This window comes from Platalea leucorodia (assembly GCF_965183815.1).
Source record: "Platalea leucorodia genome assembly, chromosome: 3".
Taxonomy (NCBI): domain Eukaryota; kingdom Metazoa; phylum Chordata; class Aves; order Pelecaniformes; family Threskiornithidae; genus Platalea; species Platalea leucorodia.
The window spans coordinates 119,831,567-119,857,683 of record NC_138825.1 but is presented as its reverse complement, the minus strand read 5'-3'; the positions used below and the strand labels follow the sequence as shown (position 1 = coordinate 119,857,683).

General features: G+C 40.1%; 1 protein-coding gene across 1 annotated transcript in view; it reads right to left on the bottom strand.

Annotated features, from left to right (window-relative positions):
* The window catches only part of KLHL29 (kelch like family member 29), a 403,676-nt gene that overhangs the window by 68,571 nt on the left and 308,988 nt on the right, over positions 1 to 26,117 (bottom strand). Inside the window, exon 6 of the mRNA XM_082306362.1 lies at positions 4,693 to 4,831. Within this exon, the coding sequence (XP_082162488.1) occupies positions 4,693 to 4,831 (139 nt within the window). The remainder of the gene's footprint in view (positions 1 to 4,692; positions 4,832 to 26,117) is intronic.

Sequence of the window (26,117 nt, the reverse complement as noted above, 5' to 3'; positions counted from 1 at the left end):
GTAGCTACAAGATTGGCTTAAATAAGAAAATCTGTGCTCTGAGAGAGGGGCATTTTAGACACGGGGGTTTTGATGGATCCTGATCTAATCCTGTCTTTCTGTGTACATATATAAGCATATGTATGTGACATTCAGACAAAAACTAGTTTCAGGAAGGAATCATTCATGTACTTTTAGCCAGCTACGATTCAGGTGTCTAATCAGAGCTGGGTGACTAGCCTTTCTCCGTGGGCAATGAAAAATGAGCACTTCCAGAAGGCAATTCACGTTATTTATCATAAAGTGGGATGAATCACCCTACGGACATTCCTGTCTTTCCTGACAACTGCAAAGGAAGCCTAGATAACCAGCTTAGGCTGGATCCCTGAAGGAAGCAATGTAACACCCATCCTAAGTTTAGAGTCTAAGCAAATCACCTTGGCTCTCTCTTTATTAGTAGTAAAGAGGGATGGCCTCCTCCTTCATCTTGTATCTTAGACACCTATTTTATGGTGAGAGGACTTGCCTCCTGGAGAGGTCTGCCTCCCTCTCTGTAGACTACAGCAGCAGTCTAGAAGGCGAGGTTAGACTAAATATGCCTTAGATGCCAACCTTGGGCCTAAATGTTGGTTGACTAACAGCAAGAGACAAGCACCTCTCATTGCTCCAGAGGGATCTCCCACCTGTCTGCACATAGATACCTGAATTAGGAGAAAAGGCTCCTTCTGGAAGCCTTCAAGGTGCTTCTCTTCATTGCCTGTACCATAAATTAGGCCCTTGCTTTGGGAAGGCTGATTTCTTAAGTACCTAAAATATAGGTACAAATTAGAGGCCAAAGTCAGGCAGACTGGTAGCAACTGTGGTTGGTGGAGCACTCAAAATACATAAGATGGTATTTAGAGGACAGATCCCTATTCCAGCTGCTATTTATCATCCATTTTCTCCTGAAGTCCTATACTGCAGTAATCTTGTATGGGTCACAGTTTGAAGAAGCTGACTAACCACATGATTTCCCTAAGCGCAGATAAAGTACATCAACTCTTCTATACGCTCTGTGCCTGAAGGAGCAAGCAGTAAGGCCAGGTACTCAACCCCATACCTGTCACAAAGGAGGCTTGAATATTCACCACAAAAAAAAGAATATACTTTAAAGGGGATTTTATGAAGAGAACTTAAGGAAACCTAGCACTCCCCAAGTATGTTTAAGATTGTATAAAATTGTTCCCGAGGTTGTTAGCGATAGCCCCACAGCCCCTGAGGTTACTGCAACATGTCCAACCGCGGGACCAGCCTTGGGCATGCACCTGTCTTCCCACATCCCCATCCCTCCCCTGCACCTCACTCCCTCCCTCGGGGGTACAGTGAAGTGGAACAGACGTCAGGAACATTTCACACCCGCTCTTCCTAATACACCTAATCCTTTTCAGATGAAAAGGATTTCAGTCCTTTCACTGAAAAGGACTAAGAGTGGTTTTTATGGTCAGCTGCTGTTGGGAGGGAGATGAATGTCGAGTCTTGGCTTAGGCTTGAGTGCTGCGCAGCTCCTGACGGGGACTGGTCAACCTGTTTCCAACAGCACAGTGCTTGGTACGGTGCTGAGCTTAGGCTCAGGACTGAGCTGATCCAACCTCAGAAGGGCCATGCTCATATATTTAGAAGATAAATCACATGGAACAACAACTTTTCTGGACGAGGACCAGAATGCTCAGCACATTGCAGGATTAACCATTTTCTGAGAAACTACGGTTGTCTCAAAGTGCTCTCTCATTACCAAATTTGTTTCATAAATAATAAATAACTTTAGAATTGTTTTGGTCAATCAAACCTGGTTATCATCTTTTCACTACAGTGCAATAAAAACAACATATTTTTTTCCCTGCTGTGACTAACTCTCATCAAATAGCTGTCCTCAAAACGAGCAAAAACTCTAGTTGTTATGCTTTTTGTCTGTATTTTGGTTTTTTTGGTTTTTGTTTCTTTTTTTTGAGGAAGGGATAATTGATCTTATTTGGTTTTGAACATCTCAGTTTTATTCTTCTGAGACACTACTTGCTATTCTGCCATCAGATACCAACTCCAGCACACAGTGGAATCAATGGCAGAACATGAGGTTAACAATAACTAGCCTGTGGCAAAGAACAGCTGAAGTAAATACTCTGAAAGATACTCTTTCTGCATGTTTATATAGATGCACAGAGCACCTTCATGAATAGATCATCTTCTCATTGACATTTCTGGTGACCTATTGGTGCCTTCAGTTGGAACAGCATTAGAGTGTAACCCTAGCATGAAATGATTGAAATGGCCTTTATATTATACTTAACATAAAGAGATTCCTTTATTCTTCAAGAAAAACTGCCATTTCTTGTTTTGATTTCGGTAATAATACAAAGATAAAAATCACATAAAGCTTAAAGTACCATCTCAAAGGAGATGCTAACAGGAGAGGATTCTAGACATGTTGCATTTATAAACATACTGACTCTGTGAACTGTAATGATTTTGTATTATTAAGGGCATGATCCTACAAAACAGTGAGTACCTCTTTCAACTTGAGTCCTTGACTTTCATTGACTTCATGGGGTTTCTAAAAGGACTAGGCTTTCCTCTGCAAGTATCCTCAAAAAAGCAAGTCTTTAGAAATTCCACCCCATAGCCCTGAGTATATTGTCTCACAAAGACACATTTGCTCAGTTTACAGGTGAATATTTGTTTTTCTCACCTGACAGTTTTGCAAACTCAACTAGACATCAAGCTGGATTTTTCCCTATTCAAGCATCATCATCAGTAATAAAGGTATTTTTGCCTTGGATACACCTGTGCAACTCCATTAGCCTTCATCAAGGTTACATGTATGCAACTGAGGTTATATATGGAAGACAACTGGGATGGAGAGACCTGACTGTGGACACAAATCGACCTCTGGAATATTTATTGCTGCTGATGATGTGAAAGAAGGCAAAAAGTGGTGAGGTTGGCAAATGGGCTTAACCTTTCACTATTTTTTTCTTATAACACATGTGAGCCTTATGCAAGCAGCTGAAAGACAAATGCTGAAATCTATGGTTCTGCTTTCATAGTCTGTTTTCAGAGCATTTAGAAAGGTTTGTGGGGTTTTTTTTGTTGTTGTTGTTTTAAATGAGTTCATATCAGAGCAGTGTTCAGTCTAAAGTATATCTCCATTTGATAACTAAATAATAAAGCAGCAACATTCCTCAGTGTGCTTCTAGAAATAGATGCTGCCTGGTGACTTCTGCACACAAGCAGATGTCTTCGCAGCAAAATCCAAATGACAGTCTTTGGCCAGTCGGTTATTGGATTTCTGTAAGTTGATTCTAAGATTTTCTTTCCCTATAGACTCTACTCCTTATCACCCTAAAAAGCATATACTGTAGCCTTAACAATTAAATGATAATGAGCAGACAGAATAGAAAGGAGAGGAGAGATCTGGCATAGCTACAGCTAGCAATCATTAGATTTACAGAGGGGAAAAGACATGCTTCCTAGGCCAACATATTTTTTATGAATAATTGATAAGGCAGTCAGCACAGTTATATCATAGAAATGTAATATATATCCATAATTATAAAACCAGCTTTGTGCAAAAGGACATAATACACTGAAAGGAGATACCAGCCAATATGCCATCCTGAAATAAAATACAGTCACTATTGTGTTAGTTGGCAAAATTTAAATACAGGATTTGAAGCAAGCAAAATGTTCTTTAATCCCATTTTTTAGCACAGTCCAGGCTCAGTCTGCTCAGGAAAATACTGCAAGGCAAAATCAGCAGCTGCATTAATTTGCTGATGATTGAGAGAAAAATGAAAGTTATCCTCATGGTTTTTTTCTCCCTGCTTGCTACTCTAACTTACTAATAATACGAGAGTACCAATTTATTCCTATGCGAGTATATGAAGCATACAAATTGAAAAATCAATGTAATGGAAAAAAAAGATTATCATGCACTGTTTAGAATCAATCAGCTAGAAACAGAGGGGGGAAAATGCGAAGGCGGAGACACGATGTTTAGAAAATGTACATATTGTACCTACCCTAAGCTAGAGTGTTTGTAGGAAAAAACTACCCTTAGTCTAACATGCAGACTGAGCTATATTTTGACCAGAAAATCGTCTTATTTCCAATTTTTTCTAGAGAAATTAATCAATTGTCTTTTCTTCTTTTAAAAGTCCCCAAATAATAAAAATATCAATCCCTTTGCCCATAAAAGCCACACAAAAGCATGTAACAAAGATTTCAGGGTGAAGGGATCATGATACTCAAAATGCTTTATTAGCACGACGTCTCAGCATCGTTCACCAGAACGCTGATGGTCTATTGTAGCCTGAAGGCCAGACTTGTCGTATGCGACAGAGTCCCTTGAAAACATCGACAGCAGTAGTTTTTAGTTGTGGTCTGAGTCACCATTAGCAATTGAGTTTAAAACTTAGATCTCTCAGTGGTGGAACACTTTCTTCGGCCAAAACCGGCCTCTACTGATCAGAAATAATTACACTGTACGAGTCAGATGTGTAACAAATGGGTCTGAGTTTCAGTTTGGAAATACATTCAGAGGAGGTGGAAAGAATGGCTACTGGCTCTGTGACAGGAGATTCAATCTTCATAAACCTGCAAGAGAGGGGAGGAAAAAAAAGCGACACAAATGCGCCCTACAAAAGAACAGAGCAGATCACAGCTGGAAGGAAGGCAAACCTTTTAATCAGGTCCTTGAAATACAAGCTGCAGGAAGCTAGAACATTTTGGTGGACTTCAAACTCTTTGCCTTCAACAATAATTTTCAGGTCTGTAAACTCTTTCGCTCTGCGTTGCTGGTTCAACTCCTTCAACATTTCTGCAGAACAGAGAAGACAGACAGTGCCAGGGTTCCCATTAAGAGTTTTTTATTTTTATTTTTTACTTTTCAATTTTTTTTTTGTAAAGAAGTAGAGAAACAGGAAACAACTGATATTTTTGTTGGTAAGATTGGCTCAACACAGACAGTCAGAAGTTACAAACATAACATATTAAAAAAAGAAAAAGAAAAAGCAGGAACCAGTAGGTCTAAACAACTGAAATATATATACAGAAAAAAAGCAAAAACAATCCTAAATTTGGAAGGGTTAAAAACGAAAACAAAATATTTCAGCATCAGCAAATCAGAAACACAGAGAATGCATTATCACAGAAAAGTTAAAATAATTTGTTATAATAAAAATCAAGAGCTAATGAATTTCTATCCAAATGCAAATAAGTTTTGAACATACTAGAATAATATTAGTAAAAATATGGTATTATGATGCAATATGAACTGGATATGGGTCAAAATAATAAAACCACAAAACCTGCAAAAATAACTCATCCTTAACATAGTAAAAAATGTGTTAAGCCTCTCAGTTAACAGAATAAAATAGTACTTCTAAATAATATATAAATTGCAGTGCATAAAAAATTAGCCAAATTATCAATGCATCTCCAATATACCTCAGCTATACAGACTACAATTGTATATGTTTCAGAATTAGCTTAAAAGCATCCTTATGATAAAAAATAATCTCACGCAGAGAATAAATTACTGCCTTTTATAGCAATTCCCATTTTTTGCACTCCAAGGATTTTTACCATCACAGCATTTTTATTTTTTAGCCTTCAATGGCTTCATTTACAGCAACAATGAACTTTCACACATCATGAAAGAATCGTAATGATTAAAATAACCTATGAAAGTGTTTCCATCCTGCAATAAAGCACCTACCTTGTGTGATGCCTCCTTTTATAAAGCCTATTGGTACTAACAGAAAGAAATAATAGCATGCTATGTCTTCGTGTCTGGATGTGAACTACTAAGCAACCTACATGTTTTATATGCTGGCTGGACTTTTAAGGCTAAGACTTCCCTCCAACTTTGCAGACCGAAGTGGCTATCAAGATGAATAATATACTTTTCACCTGGGCAATAGTCTGGCCGTTCAGAAGCCAGTGATCAAGATGATAAAAGAGCTGATTTTAAATACTAAAGGATTTTGGTTTTATTTTATGTTTGCAATAGGTCAAGGTTCTCATTTTCTCAGTGTAACACCCTGAACACATTCCTCTTCAGACAGATCTGTAAATCAACAACTTTTTTTTACATGGAGTCCCTCCTTACATGAAGTAAAAGGGACCTGAAGAGAGTGTAACTATAACTGCGTCTAAAGCCACTGTCGGGCTTGGGCACTGGGCTGCCGAAGCATCGCCAAAGGGCCTTACGGTGAAATGAAGACCCAAATAATCTTTGTGTTCTCCTGCTTCCCCACTGAAACTCAACAGGAATCATTTCAGCAAAGCACTAGTGGTTAAACAATATGAAAACACGCAAATACACAACTGTTGCATGAAAAGAAATTGAAGGTATCCCAAGCCCCAGCATCTGTGGTGCACATTTTTCAGGCCTAAGTAAATAAATGTCACCTTGCACATTTATGTCTATTTAATGGAAACACAGTAGTGTCTGAAAGGCTAATTATTCTGTGCTGAAATGGGTCAGTGCTCTCCAGAGAGCAAGCAGATCATTAGAGAGGCCACAGAAATAACAGCAGGCTTGTGTCAGATCTATAATAGGGGAAAATAAACCACTCTGTCCTGTGGGTGCTACAGCAGAGACTATTTTTAACAAAGCTAAAGCTAAAGTGCAATGATACATTTCAAGCAAAACTTAAAATGGGATCCAAATGTTCACTCTTCTGCAGGAAAGTTTCAGGCTTTTGGTGGAGGGGCCTAAAGTCTGACTTGACCATGAACACTTCAGGCCTCGGCTAAAGACCAAGGACGCGCTGGGCACAAGGGGTGTTTTACCTGACTTAAAGTGACTGAGGTCTTGGTTTCACAGGAACAGCACCAGGTGCTTTTTTAGTTGCATATTTTTGGAGGCGATTGTGAAGGAAGTATTTTTCCGTCCCTTTTCACATATGAACGACTTTTTTTTCCTGTCTTGGTCCATTTTCCCACTTTCACTTACAGCAACTACATTTTCCTCCTGACCAATTTTCTATCATTTCATGCCTTGAAGATAGCTACTTTTCCCTCTAAACTTTCCAATACTCTCTTATCCCCTGCTTAATTTTGCTTTTGTTTTCTGTCATTCCCCTTTTCAAATTTGCTCAATTACTGTCCTCCATCCCCATTTGCACTTTTGCTACATTCCTATTCAAGATCCTTTTCTCTGTGGCTTTGCAATCTTCCTTGCATAAGCCTTTCAAGACCAGGGCTCCAACCAAGACTAAGTCATACACGTTTAAGATTACACTTACACAAGGGGTCAACCTCCATCTCACCTCATTCCATTTCCTCCTTTTAAAGCTCATGATCAGTTATTCTTAGTGTTCAAAGAGCACAACGGTATGAATAGCAACTGCACAGATGGATCCTGTGCTCCGGGAGAGGAGAAGAGAGGAAACAGAGTTTAGTTGCACTCTGAATGGGCTGGGGAGCCCATTTTTGGAGGTGAGTTCAGGGTAAGCAGGATAGTAAAGACTATCCATGAACTCGTGATTATGGCCAAGATTGCTGAATAACAAGACACGAAGTTCAGCCACTGCAGTGATGCTGTGCTCTCTGCGCTATCTCCAGTATTGTGAGAGCTGGTTTGAGCATCTAAGTCCCCAAATAGCTCTCCCAGGTAATGAGCTGATTACTTGGACTTTACTGAGCACCCTTTAATTACATCCAGTCCTGCAGTTCCTGGGCAGAGTTTGTCTATGCTCTTTACACACTTCACTGTGCTTTATACTGCATGCATTCATTAAGGGATGCAAACCAGGGAACACAGGTCTGGAGCAGCGGTGCAATCTGGCTCATAAAAAAACAGGAATCAGAACAAGCCCTGATCAGAAACTGAAGCTCTTTCTCCTGTAGCCATTGGGAGGCTGTAATTCCCTCCTTGTCCCCCTGACTTGCTGTACTGTCCTCCGCAGAGAGATGACTATGAACAGTCCTGTATTTTTTTTGTAGCTCAGTTTCTGAACTCGAAAGAGAAGAGGCGGGTGGAGGAGAAGGAAGTCAGGAGGCTGCATTGATTCATCGATCTTCCTCGCTGAGGCCCCTTTGTATTACTAAATAACTAGCAGGCATTAGTATTGGACACAAGGTTATATCAGAACGGGCCCTCATTCGCAGAGTATTTGTAATGCTCACACTGTGCTTAGCCAGGCATTAATGATTTATGAGGACTCAGGATGAGTTGCAAAACAAATTTTTTCACCAGGTAATAATGCCTGCCGATGAGTTGTAAAAGGAGAGACAACACAGTGCAGTCCTGGCAATGAAAAATGATCTCAGCTGTCTCCTGTTAGTCCCTCTTCTGGGCTCCTCCTAATTTTCAGCGTTTCCTCCAGCAAATGGAATTTCCTGAAACCTTCAAAAAGGGATGTGCTGGGAATTTCCTAGTGGTTATTTATTCCTCTGGTTTCTTTGTTCTTACAGAGCATTTTCTTTGTTTGCTTTTTTTCTCACTTAATTTTTTTTGTAAAGAGATCCAGGTAAAAGTGCAGTGCAAGGACAGTTAAGGTGCAAGGTTTCAATAGGGTGGGCACTGATGTTCCCTCTCCTTAGTGAATCACAGCCAATGCTCTCGCACCCATAGTGCACGGGATTTTCCCTCCTGCCCCAGGTGCACACACGCATCGGGACTGCAGAAACCAAGCCAGTCCCTTCTGTCTTCTTCATCATTACCGATGCTAAATCGTTCTCAGTCAAAGATGGGTTGGATGTTTTCTTCATAAAGAAGTACACAACAGACACCCCCACGTTCTTCCATAATTACATGAGCCATGTAGCGGTTGAACCTAAAAGGGACTTGACCTGAAACCTGCAACTGAACGTCTCTACGGAGCTTGTGAAAGGAAGCGCTTTCTATCTTGCTATTATCAGCCTTCATATCATAGCTTGGGGGCATTTAAACATAATTATATTGAGAGTCCCAGAGACAATATGGGCCAGAAGGTGTAAGTGACTTTCTTCAGGTCAGGAACAGAGCCAGGAAGAACTCAGAAGCTTTGATTCCTGGTCCCCAGCTCCACCCATCACACTACATTTTCTCCCTCTTAATTAATGGACAAATTACAAATTAAACTGAAGAGCCCATAAGCCTTGGATCAAATGTAGGACCAAGAACAATTGTGTAATTGTGTAGATCAAATAAAGGGAACAAAAATGATATAGTGAATCTTTTTTTTTAAATTACTTATCATCAGAAATAAAAATGAACAAGGAACTTATTCCCCAAGTTTATTTATTCTGTATTTCAAGCACAGTGGAGATTGGATACCCAGTCAAAGATCCTCTCTAATGCATATTCCTGTGGCACAATGGAAGCTCTCAGGTTTCTTTCCACTTTTAATAAAGAACTCTTTACTTAAATTCTAGTAGATAAGGCTTTAAAAGCAGGCAGCAAGAGCTAAAATATAATGAGCTGTGAAATATGGAAGAACGCTTTGTACAAACTGTTTTTTTTTTAAATTTGCTTGGAAAAACTAACCTATTATAAAACTGAAAAGGCTAATTGATGAAACATCACTAATTATTCTTGTGAAGAACATGCAAGAGACCAGTGCTTGCCCAGACAGCCTCATGCTTTCATAATCGGGACAGAAAATGGGGGAAAGTCAAGAAAAGTTAGAGAAGGAAAATCCAATTACTTTCTTGCCTTAATAAGTAAAGAGATTAATTTCCAAGGTTATGCTCTAGTTATGTATAACAAACATTTTAACTATTAAGTGCCAGCACTGCACAGACTCGCTCATTTTGATAGATGGTGGTAGAGAGTGCGTAGCTACAATAAATTAAATTATGAAACAAAAGACCTAGCAGTCGACAAGGAGGTACGAGTGACAGGAAAGTGCATACCATGGTGAGCCTGTCCTCTTGAACCACACAAGTACTCACGATTTTTCACCAATTTTGACAAGTGTCTCTTTCTACACCCACAGACACACAGAGAACCCCAAAACCTGGAGACTGTCACGATAAACTGCTCCATCTACCCTTGCACTGTTGATACGTAGCTTGAAGCAGCTGCCTAGAGAGAGAACAACTAAATGCCTAGTTGCCTCGTTAGGCCAGCCTGATGAAGTTATGCAGACACACTTGGCGTTGCAGTGCCTGATGCTGTTCTCCACTCCCTGGGGCATCTTGACACTGCAGACCAACTACTACTGAACATCATCAAAAATTTTTCACGAGGAGGGTGGTGAAACACTGGAACGGGTTACCCAGAGAGGTGGTAGATGCCCCATCCTTGGAAACATTCAAGGCCAGGCTGGACGGGGCTCTGAGCAACCTGATCCAGTTGAAGATGTCCCTGCCCATTGCAGGGCGGTTGGACTAGATGGCCTTTAAAGGTCACTTCCACCCCAAAGCATTCTATGATTCTATGATCATCCCTTAGGGTCTCCCATGATTATCAGGCGGGGGGTTAGTTATTTCCCAGTTGACAAATACACCATCGGCTATGGCAGCTTCCATGTGGTGTGAAGACAAGCACACACCTCTGGAGAGCAGCTTCCTCCTTGGGACTGAGGACAAGAAATAGGTCCCTTATTCTCTTTTGGCCTGAAATGAGAGAGTAATAGACAAAAAGGGGAATGAGCAAAGCCTTGTGGGAATCATTAACAGATGAGGATGTCTCAGATGCTATCTTGGGATCTTCAGTTTCCTTCCTGGACCCTAAAAATTAAACATCCAGTTATCTGGACTGCCTCTGTAGTCAAATAGAGACAGAAACATGTCTCATGTACAACCCAGCCCCTTCTGACGCTCAGCCAGGTAGGATGCGCTACCATGGGTATCACTCCCCAGGGATTACCAAGGAAGATTAGATAATTAGCTGAGACCAGACACTCAAATTTTTTGCACAGAAGGTGAGAATTAATCTCTTGCAGATAAATACTTTGACTTTTTCCTTTTGGATCTCAATTCCAGTTGAACTTCTTCATCAAGAGCAGAAGGAGATGGGGGCGTAACAAAGCTGGGACTCGCCTATACGAGGATCCTTTATCGCCGAGATGGGGGAGGCAGACAAATGGTGAAACACTCTTGCTCTGTACTGCGAAGTGCCAAGGCTGCTAATGGCTTGCGATGGAGGTGCAAAACACGAGCTGTATGATACTGGTGTGTCCAGCTCTCCTCTCCCAGTCTGTATTGATTACGGAGTTTCCACAGGACGCCATCCTGCTCCAAAGGCATCTGAAAATGCTTGACTGCTTGTGGCCATCTCCTGAACATTTTGCTTTCACAAGCCCTTAAGCCAGATAAAATGAACTGAGAAAAGCTCAATAGTGACTACGGGAGCACTACAGCCCCAAGGCACGGGTTCAGCAAGGCCGTGCCCTACAGAGTCTCTGCTACCCAGCTACACTCCCTACTGAAGAAGCAGCATATGCTGATGGAGAGGTATCACTGCTGGCACGCTTACACCAACCTCAGAACAAAAGGCAACGAGAGTCATCTTCTGCTGGGTTTTGTCAGCACAGCAATGTGAAATGCAAGGTGTGAAGTTGTCATACTCCGAGCTGATACAGCTATGGCAGTAGGACTTTGTAGTGCAGACCAACCTGTCTAGATCTCAGTCTTGTTGACACTGTTATACACCTGTGCTGCTCAAGAAAACAGTAACAGATGCTGGAGAGTGGGAAAATATTTTTAACTCCCGTACTGAACAACACATATGTGGCTGTATATGATAATTCTACTCAAAGGATTGTTGGCAATGAGATGCCCCATTGCGCTAAATAATTTTTCATTGTTCACACAGACAAATTCTTCTCACCTTATTATGATGAGAAAGGATCAACAAAGTCAACTGCACTGATTACTCACTTGCGGAAGACAACTCTATGTGTAAATGGAGCCTTTCTAAATATATTAAAAATTCAGGGAAGTCACAGTATCATGTTTTGAAAACAATTTTCAGGCCATTATTATCACTAGAACTGACATTAAGAGGTACCTCAAAGATGCCCTCACACATTACAGAGTTGATAGTTCCCTATGTTAGGCCGCAGATCTATTTCAACATATTTTCTGACTATATTCAGAGATTAACCACACCCCTCATTTCTAGAAAATCTACTTTAAATGCAACTTTGGAGAGATTTTGGTATCACAGCTATGCATAAATATAATAAAAAAGGGAGTTTGGGGGCTAGAATGCCTTTGCTGCTTTGATTTATAAGGTAAAGTCTTCTATGGTATCCATGCCTGCTAATTTATAATCATACAGGGTTACAAATGCACAGTGAGCGTATGTGACTGGCTTTGAAAATGAACTGCATTTACATTACATATATGGATGCACAGAAAGAATGAGAAAAAATATGGAGACAATCTGATCTCTTTAGTTTTCCAACACAGGCTGTGATCCATGCAAGGGCAAGCAGCCAGACCAAAGGATCCAGCATAAAAATACCCACTGAGATGCTGAGATATAGATGCAGGTTCCTATACAAGGATCTGCTGTTTTGTTTTGTTTTTTTTTTTTTTTTCCCCAGGATTCACCCCTGATTAGATACAAAGTTGGCTGCAGCCTGTTCTATATTGGCCAAGGCAAACAAACCCCAGGGGATCCCAGCAAATTGCCAGCTTGGCCCCCTGTTCCATATATAACATGCCACTATTTCAGTTAGCACTGTAACTTGATTTCCAGGCAGACAATAATTTTCTCTGGAGACAAAATGAGAGAGAGAGACAGACAGAAAGAGAAGGAAAAAAAAATCTGTGAGCGCTGGAAACGCAGAATAGCCCAGATTCAAAGAGAAATTTAGTTCTGATTGTTTTATTTACCAGCAGGCAGCCCTGAATATCAATACACACTTAAGGGAAGGCTAAAATATTTATCACTACGTGATCTGGGATGGATTCAGTATTATCCTAATTGTTTGTAGCAGAAGACTAGCAGACAGCATTTAGACCTTTTTGATCTCTTTATGTAGTGCAAGGCATTAGCTAAACGTTTCCTAGTTTTGAAGGCTTTGAACAAGAAGCACCCATCTGTGAAACCGATAGTGTAATCAACAGGCTCCCCGACACGGCAGCAACAGTCAAACGCTGACCAGTTTTGGTGGTGTAAGAACAAAAGCTGTGAGTCGTGTATTAACAGCAATCAGTCACAGGCGTGCGCATACGTATAGCCGGCAAACAAAACGCTTGCTTTCCAAAATAAGAAAATAAGAAAAGACAGGTTTCTGAAAATAAATCAGTGATGCATCCAGGAGAAATTGCACGTATTATAGTAAAAAAATAATAAATACAACTGTAAGGTATAACACCTGACAATCAAAGACTTCAAAGCACTTAACATACATTAATTAGCAAGGAGTGGGGGGGTTCCTCTGCCCATTTTAAACAAAGGCAGTGCTGCCCAGTTTCAACAGGGGCAGGACTTAATTTTTTCTTAAAATGTACGTAAGTGTAATCAACACAATTCTTTGAAATAAATCCATCTTCACTGACCAGTGGTAACGCACCTATTTTCTAACACTCATATACTGCAGTACATGATGCCTAATGAAAGCAAATAAAACTAACTGAAATCTTTTGCATTGAAATATCACCCATTCAGAAGATATTATACATCATCTAAAAATAATAAAGTACTAAACCTAAGTATTTAGGCCTATACACTCAGTGGATGGCTTAGTACTAGGCATATGTTACGCATGGGGTTAAATGACAGCATCTCTTGGTCCAGTGGGCATCTCAAGGGTAGAGAACTGTTCTTTTGGTACAGATTGTGTCTCTACAGTGAGACCCAGTGATTCGTTACACTGTCAGAATAGACGAGTGTACTCAAATAATGTAAAATAGAAGAATGAAAACACTGCCAGTCAACTCCAGGACCTCCCTCTGGTTATTCTGCAACCTAACAGCTCTTCTTCAATAACTGGTTCCCTGCTCTACAGCTTCAGCAGGTGTTGGTGGCTGCACTCATGTCCACTCACGGTTACAGAGGAAATAATAGTAATAAATGCGAGGCTGTTAACATCCCTCATAATCACAAATGACAACAGGCTTGGAAAAAATGATAAATAAGCTATTTTTTGTGCCCCATGAACTGGGGCATGATTGCAGAGACATCTGGAGGCAGAAAACCTGGCAGTGGTAGCAGGGGAAGGTGGGAGGAGGGAGCAGGAATGAGTGGCTGGGGAGGCAGCTTGGTCTCAGAGAAACAGCCCTCTAACTTCTGTGCGGTTTTTAGCTTCAGGAATACGGTATCACATGTTAAAAAAGCCATAATTTGCATCAGATTTTCTTTGAACATCCCCCTACTTATAACATTTCCAAATCTTGAGATTATACCTGTCCTAAAGATGTGAAAGACTTTATAATTTATTTTTTTCCTTCTTTTATAAGCACCGTAAAGTATTCATAGTTTAACAGTGTTGTAGCTGTTTAGGAAATGTTTTGTAAAATGTCCTCCTCACTTCTGCCTAACTCATGTTTCCCCTTAATAGAGTAAACCTTGATTTTTAAATCTTGATTTTTAAACAAACTTTTTGGAAGGTATTGTTGTTAATATTAAATATTTTTGTATAAATCCTAGCAAAGTGACTTCCATGTTGCATGAATAGTGAATTTGTACAGTATGGCAAGAGAACATGAGCTGTGACTGGCCGATAATGTAAGAAACCATTTAACTGCAAATGTTGTTTATATTCAGAGAGGAACAAGTTATCAGGAAGTGTTTAAGTAGCTGCCTTACCAAACTCAGAATAAAAAAGGAAGACACTTTTAAGAAGTCTGTTGAGATTAAAGGACAAAGATTTATTTAATGAGTATTAAAATTTATGGGCTCTCTAAGAATTAAGCAAGCTTATAAAGACTATTTTGAGAGCTGAATGGCTTTCACATAATGAAGATGGTTGATAAGACTTGGCTAAAACATTTCAAACACAAACGAAAACAAAGGGACACCTCAGAAAACACGGTGATTAAGTCAAAATTTCAACTGTGAAGGCAATATACAAATTTCACAATCATTTCATAATCCGAAAATGCTACTAAGACCAACCCGCAAAGGTGCTGAACCTACGAAAGGATGACAACAGGCAATTTTGAATCTAGACAAGCATGAAAGCAGCATGTTTTTCTCCTTCTGTGTAGTTATGGAAACAGAGAGATATAAACCCCCTCCTAACCGAACAAGGGCTTTTTTCCTCTCTCTGCTCCCATCCGCAACTTTACAGCTGTCACCACAAGTCATCCCGCTCGCTCCTGCAAGCCAGCAGGCAGCAAGCAGGCATCTAAGGCGCGGAGAGAACAAAAGAGGCTGCAATACAGCTTCAGTTCAAATGACAGCCTCACCAGGGCTCCAGCTTGCACCGGGAAGACAAAGTTGTAAAGTTTTAAGAAAGAATTGGAAGCAAATTTCTTTTCTAGAGGTCTTAGCGGGAAATCAAAGATCTATTTTAATTTACGATACTAGCAGCTTCTCTTGCGAATGACCGAAATATCTAGACCAATAGCTCCCCAACAGCAGTTTGCAGGATGACAGGGGTCCATAAAGCCACTTGCACTGTTCTGAAAAGCCATCTACAGAGTGGAATATTAACTGTTTCCAGTTTTGAAGCTGAGCGTTAAAGACAGTGAAATGTACGAAACGTCGAGGGCTGACGTGGATCTTTGAAAGACGCTGTTGAAACCATGCAGTTCTCAAGATGAGACATGTTACAGCTTTAGGTGAACTGAAAATAATGAGATCTAATTTAGACAGAAGATTCTTGATGGGGATTGATTTGTCTGTCTCACAATGAAAATCGGAAACGCGCTGACGTAGATGATGGAGAAACTTTCTTTGGTACACTGGACTTAGGGAAAGTCACATTAGTATTTCCATTGATTCGTTTCTTGGGCTTAAACTAGAATATAATCTAGGGTGTCAAATTTAAAATGGAAATAAATGTCCCTCCGTAAGCTATTTTACTGATCCATGACACACTAAAATAGGGCTTACAACTAATTTGGAGACGAGGGTTGCCTATGAGGTCCTCTCAAAGGGCAGATGCTTTCTTGCAGCCTTACATTCAGTGATGAGATCTCTAAAAAGGAACATACAGAACTGGAAATGAAATAACCACCGTTTATTGTCTGTGGTCTTTTTAATTTTTATTTTGCATTCTTCAGGAACAAAAGAGTTGGTGATTATTTACTTTGTCTCCAGTGGTATTTTGCCCTATGACACAGAGAAAAACCTGGTGTCTCCAACCCGTGTGAGCTGTGTGTCTGAACCGGTTCAGGAGAGATAATTATTATAATTTCGTTTATTATTTCTCATTTCTCTAGACCATTAATTTTCATATATCATATACATATTTATGAAAATTGCGGTACTTCTAATTAACTATATGGTATTAGCAGTTTATATGTACAAATGAACAACCCTGGGAACAAACTCATTAAAAATCTATGGCTAAACTTCAAAGGCTTCAGGATTTCACCTCTCGCATACTTGCCCTCTCCCCGCTCTGGCAGCAGAAGGCTAACATGTATTTAAAAAGAACAAATATCTACCTGTGCAAAAGCTGCCCTTTACATTTCACAGGAAATGTCAATATTTCGAAAGTTGGTTTTGTCTTCCCAAGTCTCTGTGACCCTTTCTGTGGACTGAAGATTTCATGTACAGGGCTATAAAAATGAAAATTTTTCTTAATTTTATTTTTTTCATTTGTATGTACTTTTTTACGTTGCTTAATAAAATGTCATTAATAGTGACAATACGGCACAACTGTCATGTTTCACTGTGCTGATGTCTTTAGGTTAGTTTGGAAGCATTTTTCTAGGTCATTATTTTTAATTAATACAACGAATTAGTATATTTTTATTCAAAATGTCAAACTGTTTTAATCATAACACAAATATGAAACATTGACCTAGAAAATAAGATGTTTCTCTGGTACTAAATAGCAACAACGTAATTAAAAGCATGACATTCTAAAATGAAAATAGAGTATTTGACCATTTTACATCTTAATGAACTACCATATCTACTTGCTATTTAAATTTTATTAAACTGCATAACAAATATAAAATACATTTTGAAACAGCAACATCTCTCGTAACAAATTCTGGAAATATGTACCTTGTTAATGATGGTTAAATGACTTTCCTAATTAGTGTGATTTGGAAAAAAACTCTGAGTGAAATGGTGTCTTAAAGCAAAAAATAGTTTCAAGGACAATTTATTTCAGTGAAGATGCTGTCGATACTACATCAGGCGGTAGTTATTTATCTATAATCAGAGTTTGCTTTAACTCACTTCCGTCTGTGCAGTAACTAGTAGAGTGAAACTGATGCAAAGTCCTCGTCGGCGACGCTACGTGCTTACCAGTTCTAACCAACACACCGGTTTCACTGAGAACAGAATTTGGTTCCCACTACTGTACTGTAAAATAAATACAGTTATACAGACACACACTTGCAAGACCATCAGAGGAGCACTGCTTCTTGATTTCCTGACACTTTTTAATGTTAATTTTCTAGTCAGCTTAACTTATGTCTTGGATTTTATTTCATTTTCCTTTTTTCCTTTTTTCCTTTTACTGCTACATCTTTATTCTTCAACTCCCTCTTGTACACTTCTGATTTTCTCCTAGCAGTATTTTTTTAAAGGTAGTAATATATCATTGAAGAATGTGATTAAGATAATTTGGTGCCTTCGTAAGGACATTAAATTGCTAGACTGAAGTGTAATTTGGGTAGGCTGCAACTTTTTAAAAAAAATACATAATGCTGTAAGTGCAAAATAAAACTGAAGATGAAGCATCAGCTCTGGGGTCCTTATCTGTCAGAACTCTAAGAAATTAAAAAAACCCAGAAGATTTAGATTAAATTTTGCAAAATGCCCAAGTAACATTTGAGCCTGGGACTTAACAGCTCTTGAAAATTTAACCTATCTATAATATGTCATAAAGAAAAACAGTGATTTCTCCTGAAATAATAGGGTCAAACTGATTTTGACTAATCTAAGTGATGTCAAAGGTTAAAAAGATAAAGCTGGAAGGAAAGTACCTACTCTGTAAAACAGCCATTCACCAGAGCTTTAAATTTCTGCTTGTTCTGCAGGGAATAGTCTGCAATGACAACTTCACATAGAAATAAGACATCCCCTTTTGTAGCGCACTATCCAATTTTTGTCTTAATCACACAAATTTTACATCGATTTAACACCAATCTTTAATACTGGTTTAAGTAAAAGAAGTCAGCGTTCAGAACTGGAAGTGCGAACTCTAGCTATTCTTATGGTTTTTTTCCTGTAGTTGATGGACCTAAAAAGTAGCCCAAACCAGTTCTTTCATGGTCTTTACTATTCAATCTATAAATGAGAATAATGAATGTAACACTTTAAAAACAACTGTGAAGTATTGCATAGAGCTTCTAGAAGGGAAAAAGGCATTCAGTAAATGACTCAGTTTGACTCTACTTAAAGAACAATCCTTTTCAAGTCTTTTTTGAAAGCAAAAAGAGAATATGGTTGCTGTACACTCACATTCGGTGGTGCCCCCAAACAATGTCTTCCCTATGCCAAAAATTAGAAAGCCACAAAGACTTCCAGTATGTTGAACTTAAAAAAAGAAGTCCTTTTTTTTTTTTTTTTTAAAAAGATGTAACAAGCCAGCTGCTGTAGATTTGTATGGAATCAACTGTCAAACAAGGCTGCTGACTATATTTTTGGGTTATTTTCTTTTTTTCGTGGAAGAAGAGGGCCAAGTAGACATACAGGCAAAATTCAGAGGAGTGAAGCGAGGAGTAAATCTAGTGAAAAGACATCTTGGAGCAGGATAACCATAAATAAAGCAAGATTGTACAGCAAGAAAATGGAAAAAAAAAAAAAAGAAACAGGAAGGACCTGGAGTTTCAAGGGACTGTGCTAAGCCATAGAAAATGGAAGGTATGTTAAGGGCCAAAGGTAGAGGTCAAGACCATAATGAAAATCTGATACTATTAACTGTGCAAAGCAGGGTCGTTTCAGGACTGTGCCAATGGCAGAAATCAGCCTGCAAATGATCAAAGAGGTTGTTTTATGTCGTGAAAAACACATACTACCTCACATACACATACTAAAAGCGATCCAGGAACATTAATAGCTGTTATGCTGGAGTTAAATCCTCATAGACCAAGCTAGCTCCAAAATAATGCAAGTATAAAACGTTTTACGAAGTTATACAACTTCCTAAGTGACAGGTATGAAGAGAGAAACCCTCTGCTACATTGGACCTTCCTCAAAGAGACTTTTTTCCTCCCATGAAAACAGAATTATAACTATGCAGCTGTGGCAGATGTTAGTATATGAATATTTATATATCCAGAGGATATTTTGGTCTACCTCACGAGGCATGTTAATATTTGAATAGATTAATCAAAGCATTGAGTTCACGAAGCAAACTGCCCCCTCACCTCCTCATAGATGGATGTGGTTCATATTCTGAATGCTGTGACGCTCCTGATGTACTCAGCCCCAAAGCCCATGCCTACATCGCCTCGTCGGGTACCTCCAGCCCACAAAAGGGAGCGCAGGGTAGCAGCGCTGGGTTTCAAAAGGACTCAGGGGATGACAGAAAAACAGCACAACACAGCACGGTGATGCATGGGCATCGCTAGCTCAGGACCAAACGCAGGCTGGTCTCATGGTGCTGTGCTTAAGCTTATAGCTCATCGCTCTAGGAAGGACTCCAGCTGTCCCAATGGCCTGCACGTACAACCAGCCTGCACTTGGACCTGTGACAACAAAGTCCTCCTGGCACAGTACAGCACGGTTTGCCCCATCAACTTAAGCCTCCTTTAACTCAAACTGCTCTAAATCACCCTTCTGGCACCTAAAGCAAAGCACCACACGTCTGCAGCACTGGCCGTGATGGGTTGGTGGAAACTTCAGCAATAAACCTTAAATGCATTTTTTTTCATGGAACTATAGAAAATATAGAGTTTGCATGAATAGTGGTAACACAACAAAACTTTTTAAACCAGAACTGAACTGAGTTTCTTTTTTAGAAACACGTTATGCAGACACACACACGAAAGGCGCTGACATTACTGTGGGAGGAATCTAAATGGCATTAAAGCAAGACTACACTCCAAATTGCTTTTCATGCCTTAAAAACCAGCAAAGGAGAACAATGTACTGTACATGCCTATTCATTTCTGCTAGAATGGAAAGTAACACAACTCTTGCCCTTTTATCAATTTGAAGCTGAAGTATTTATTTTGTATACCCATTTTTAAGTTTATAACTTCACATATATGATATACACGCACTGGCAATGTATATTGTTAACTCAGTCTTATTTCCCAGTATTAACAGTATCGCATGCGGATCAATGTTTTTAATAAGAAGAATCACAGCTGTCCTTGTGTGACGGAAAAATAACTGAGCTATCTTTATTAAAATCTTTATCTTTTTTTTTTTAAATGAGAAGTGGGGCATTCTTGGAAAATCTACAAAATATTTAAGGAAAACATCTGAGCGGGTTGCTTTTTCTCAAGGTTGGGAAATGCTAGAAAGATCTTTGATGTGTCAGCTTTGACAGTTGTTTCAGTCCACCTCTGTTAGCATTGCGGCAGACGGCGGAGGATGCGATTGCTTTCCTTGCGCTCACCGGTCCCTCAGGTAGAGGACAGGAGAGCACTCCTCAAAATACTGCTTATTAAAGTTGAATTGTGATAAACACACTTGCATACTTCTACACAGGGTACATATTTTGGGCTGAAATTAATCAAATCTACATTTAGCTGTGTAAAAGGCATTTAGCCTTAACTTCGTTATCCAGGCTCCTTCTGCATACAGAGACAGGCACCTCCAGAGGGAGAGTCTTCTCGCTTCCTTGGACATCTGTTTCAGCACAGCTGGGTTTCCCCCAGGATTGTCCATCTCTCTCTATTAAGTACAAAGGAAGGCTAGCTGATTAGCTTTGATTAGCCATCCACACTTTTCAGCTCCTTTGATCCCGCTGGGTTGACTCTCATCCGCTGAAAGGCAGAGATTGCTGAGGGCTGCCCGCATCGCTCCCAGAGGATGGGGAGCACCCGGCACTGGAGCCACTGGCATGAAGGACACCATGCCTATGCTGGCAGCTGATTAGGACAAAAAGAGGGCTCTTGGCCTGGGGAAAAACCACACGTGACTTTTTTCACTATTTGGGAAGTCACCGGGAGGAATGAAGGCTTCTGAAGCCATAAAAGCTCTGAAAGCTCTGAAAGAAAAAGCATGTGAATTGAATGCAAAGAGGGAAAGGGGAATTCAAATACAAAGAGAAGGAAGTTTAGGGTTTACTTTTGACAACCAGGCTGTTGGTCTGGGCATAACTGAGGTGGAAAACAACCCAAAGGCTGGATGGCTGCTTTTGAATAGTAGCTACATAAAAGCAAACCTTAATTGGTACTGTTTTGTTCCTGGCCTATTCTAGTGCAACTTTCATTACAAAATTGCCATGCGGAGCCTAGGAATATTTGCCATCCAAAATCATGTTGAAGAAATAGAGTAATAATTTGTATATCCATAGAGACTGAGGAACCACAGCAGCATATCAAAGAGAGGAGAAAGTGAGCTAGATGCACATAGGACGCAATTTATTTATTTAAAAGCATTCAGGAAAGGTTGTCTTTAATCTGAACTACTTCTGCCAAAAAATAATAACTTGAATGAGTACCAAATGAAGGGCAGCTTAAGACTTTGATCTCTTTATGTGTTTATGCCACCCCACTGCTTGATAGCTTCACCATCCCCTGCACACGCTGCTGGCCGATTTTCTTAGGAGCATCCTCAGCTGTGGTCAGGCTGTGATCCTCAACGCGTGGCTGTCCCCAAGCCCCGACCCTGCCGGCACAACAGCCCTTCCCGCGCCGTTTCGAGGACAGGCACAGGGCAACCTCCACCGCCTCATTTGACGGTGAAGTTGACAAACGACGTGTTCACTCTGGCTCTGGAAGTCCAAATGCGCCCTCTACGATTTTGATCAGAGAAGCAAGGCGGCTCCGTTTGCCTTAGAAACCACGCATACATCATTTGAAACATTAAGAGCCACAGCCAGGCTGGGACTTAGCACTCCAGCTTTACCCTGCAACCCGAATCTCCCGGCTGACAGTGAAATGCTTCGTTGCTGCTCTGCCAGGACGTAATTTTCTTTCCACCCAGCAACAGGCACGAAGGCATTTGAAATCATACTGTAACCCTGACAGGTGCTCCGAAGCCTTTCAAGGCCGGCAGAAAGAAAAAGACAGAGAGGGAGTGAAAGAAAGACAGAAAGAGTATGCAAGGATGGGGAAACTACACTGAATTAGAGTTAATTAAACCCAAGCGTTGACAATGTTTAAATAACAGGATTCTACACCTAGCCCTGGAACGCCTGTACGAGCTGTCATTTAATTTAAAAGAGCACAATAGCTAAATGCCAGTCTCCAGGCAGATCTTTTGCATCTTTCTGATACTGTATTAAAAAGTTATTATAAAGCAGAAGTTCAGTATTTTTTTTCAGAGTTTGATAATAGCCTTCTCAAACTTCACATCACAAACACTCGATATGGCACTTGTTCTTGTGAAACCGGGAGGAGAGTTATTCTGGATAGCTCTAGGAAACCAAAAAACCAAAATCTCGAAGTTGATCTCCTAAGCTAAGTCTCAGTCTAATCTGAAGATGAAAAAAGGAAAGCATTTTCCTAGCAGGACAAATCATCTAATAGTAAAATGCCCCTATAATAAAATCAATTTATAAAAAAAGATCAGAGTCCCCCCCATTTGTAAAACATTTGAGCAAAACTTAGTGAATATTGTATTGTATGTGTTTAAAGAATAGTGCTAATACTTGGCAGCACTATGTTCCGCTTTTAATTTTCAACATGCTTTAAGAAGGATCTCATTAATTCTCCCATATCCTGTTCAGTGATGGTTGTCTTTTCAACTGCAAGTTTTCAAAAATGTTTTTTCAGCTTGAATTTATTTGAATTAGCATTTCTAATCGAAACCAAAACAATCAGAAATTAAGTACCGTATTTTAATATAAATGTTGATACAGAAATCTTGCATATTTCAAGCTACTTTCTTGAAAATAGTGTATCTTCAATGAAATTTGGCTACTATTTCTTCAGTTATTCAACATTTAAAATTATGCTATATTCATATTTCATTTTGTTATTTAATCTCATGTTAGTTACAAGATACTCAAAAGCAGAAACATGCAAAATGACCAAAACTGTGAAATCAGTGCACAGGAGTTATAGGGAAGAATAATACAGCAAGCTAATATTTAGTCTCTCATCTTCATGCCCTATAGTATATGAAGTATAGTATTAAGGGCTCCTGATGACAAACTTGACACAGCCATTTGAATATATTTTTGACATAATTATTAAAATAAAGTAAGGTCACAGAGGTAATCCACAGCAGAGGCAGCAATTGAGAAGAGACGCTAATTTAGAAGCTCCTCGCTCTCAAAAAGCAGAAAACAAGCTTATTTTGCACTAGTCAGCTGGAAATACCACACTGGTGGGTGCCCCTCCAGGTATGAAATCAGAGGATGGTAGCTGAGCTTCAAGCGATCTTGGTGTAGATAACAGAAATAGGATACCTGAGTTCAGCTAAAAGTACAAGCAGCCAGGTAATCACCAAGGACAAGATTAAAGTCACCCAAGGACTTGGGTGGACACAAGCTTTGGGGTAACCTAGAAAGCCTGTGCATCAGCACTGCCCAACAGCAGAGCACCCAGATCCTCACTGGGCATCTCCCTTGTGAGCCTGCTGCTCCCTGGACACCGAGCCTGCAGCTCTCAGTCCCAAGTCCCAGCCCACATCAAACTCCGCTGTAGTCCAGAGTGTGGCATCAACCCTGTCCCGCGTCCAGAGGGGCACAATCCGCAGGATACCTTCTCTTAAGGACAGTGAATAATTGATTTCTGTCTGAATGCTGGAGCCTGAAAGCCACGTTCAAAGGTACGGCAGACTGAAAGTAAGACTTCTGTAAGAGTTGTTTTTGAAATTGTTTAAATAGTAGCAGAAATCAGCCAAGTGAGGTGGATGGGTAGACTGCCCGGCTGTAACAGGCTGAATCTCTCCCTTCCAGAATGCATTTATGTGTACGGGTAACCCTCCCTTCCTTTTGGAGGCTGTCAAATGTTAAATAAATGATCGGCTGAAATACAGAGTGCTCTTTGTGGGAGAATGCAACATCGAACTCTTTTAGCAGTTGTCCCTCTCATGCGTACCTGAAAGAATTTCAGTGTCGCACTACAATATGATGGGGTCGCTGAGACACAACATTATTCACACTGTGAACCGCGGAGCCGAGCAAAAGGTGCCAGGAAATCAAATACTGTGATACAGGACAAATGACATTTCTAAAGACAACAAATAACTCTTTATTTCAATCTGGTGGAAGCAAAAGCAGACAGGGACAACACACTGTGAAAAATACAGGAAATGAGAAAAGCCTGGGCTATTAATAGTTTCAGCGCAAATTAAAACAGCACAGAGAGAAATATTCCTTTTTTCCCCTCTGTTGGGCTCTACTGCCCTACTGAAAATCTTTTCTCTTTAAGCAGTAACCTTCACGGATCCTAACACGGATCTAGATTTGCTTGCGTGCCTCTCTCTTGCTGAGAAATCTGTCCTTCCTAATTACTTCTAGAGCAGTGACAAAAACCTTGTTGATCCGACCAGACAAATTCTGGCAAGTAAAACATTCAGAACTGTAACTACGAACGCGCCGACTGCGGAGAGACGGGGATGACAATATCACTGTTGATAACAATAAAAGGGACATAGGGAAGGATGAGAACTTAATTTTTGGCCATGTTCCATTTAAAGCAACTACAAAAGACATCTAAAAGAGATGTCAGAGGCAGAGACTCTGACAAGTCATCTAAGAGAAGATGTCAAAGAGGCAAGGGGCTGCGTACAGAGATTTCACTACCCGGCTGAAGTGATGCAATCTTCCTTCTGGACTGTCTCCCCAGAGACTGAATACATGTATAATGATAAGTGATTTTTTTTTTTTTTTTTAAATTAAGAAGGCAAGACGGTCTTAAAGGATCTTGATATGCAATGTATTTTTGTTGCAAAACCTCGTGTCAGGAAGTGTGTTGCCATCCGGAGCAAGCGCCCTCTCGCTTTTCTTGAGGGAAAACATGCAGCAGTTCTGTGGTTTACAGTGGGCAGATACACTAGTGGAACTGTTTCAGTGCTTTACTATTTATGCTTTAAAGAAAAAAGATAAATTTCTATCTCTTTACATCTTTGAACAGTGGGTCACTTGTGCTTGGTCTATTCTCTGCAGTCTGTTGTAGCATTGTACGATACATGCTCAAATACAGGTCCTTCTCCAACAGCCTTGAAGATTTCCTTCTTTCGTTCTTCTTTCCTATTCAGAGGCATCATGGCTGTTGTCACTTGAATATTGACAGCATTTTAGATGACTCATCATTCTAATTGATCGATAGCATGTGTCTTCTATTTAAAAACAAATGCATGAGTGCCACCATCCTGTTTGAATGGACTTGCTGCTCTTCCAGGTCACCGTATGGTTATCTGTTTTTTAATTTCTCCCCTGCTCTCTATCAGTCATGACCAGTCTGGGATAATTCTGAAAAAATCTTGATCTTTACTGATGAGGAGAGTGCGACCAGGGCACGGACATGAGGGAAAAGCATTAGAGAGGCCGTTTGTGAACCTCACTGTATTGCAAGAAGCCCTCATCATCAAGAGACTCGGGAAGGGCTTGACTGTAACGGAGACTGAGTCACGGGACTATCAGTGATTTCTGGTTTTGCTCCTCAGAGTTAAATACCTTGTAGTGACTGGTGCCTTTCTGTATATCTAACTAACACTTGTTCGGAAGATTTTGAATATTTCTTTCCTCCATTTGTTCTGGAGTCAGGTTTGCCTGTTCCCAGGATAAAGCTGATGCCTTCAAAAAGTCCAGGTTAAGCACTTTTTGCACAAGAGATGCTAGTATAACCTCGCATCAGCGTCTGTGTGCAGACTAGACTGATAAGCATCGGTATCAGAAACAGTGCCAATGACAAGGGAAGCGAATGTACCTGCTGGAGGATGAGCAGTTAGTGATATAGAGCTACAGCTTCCACATGGCTATATTTAGGGGAACCTTCCTTGCAGTACAGAGCCT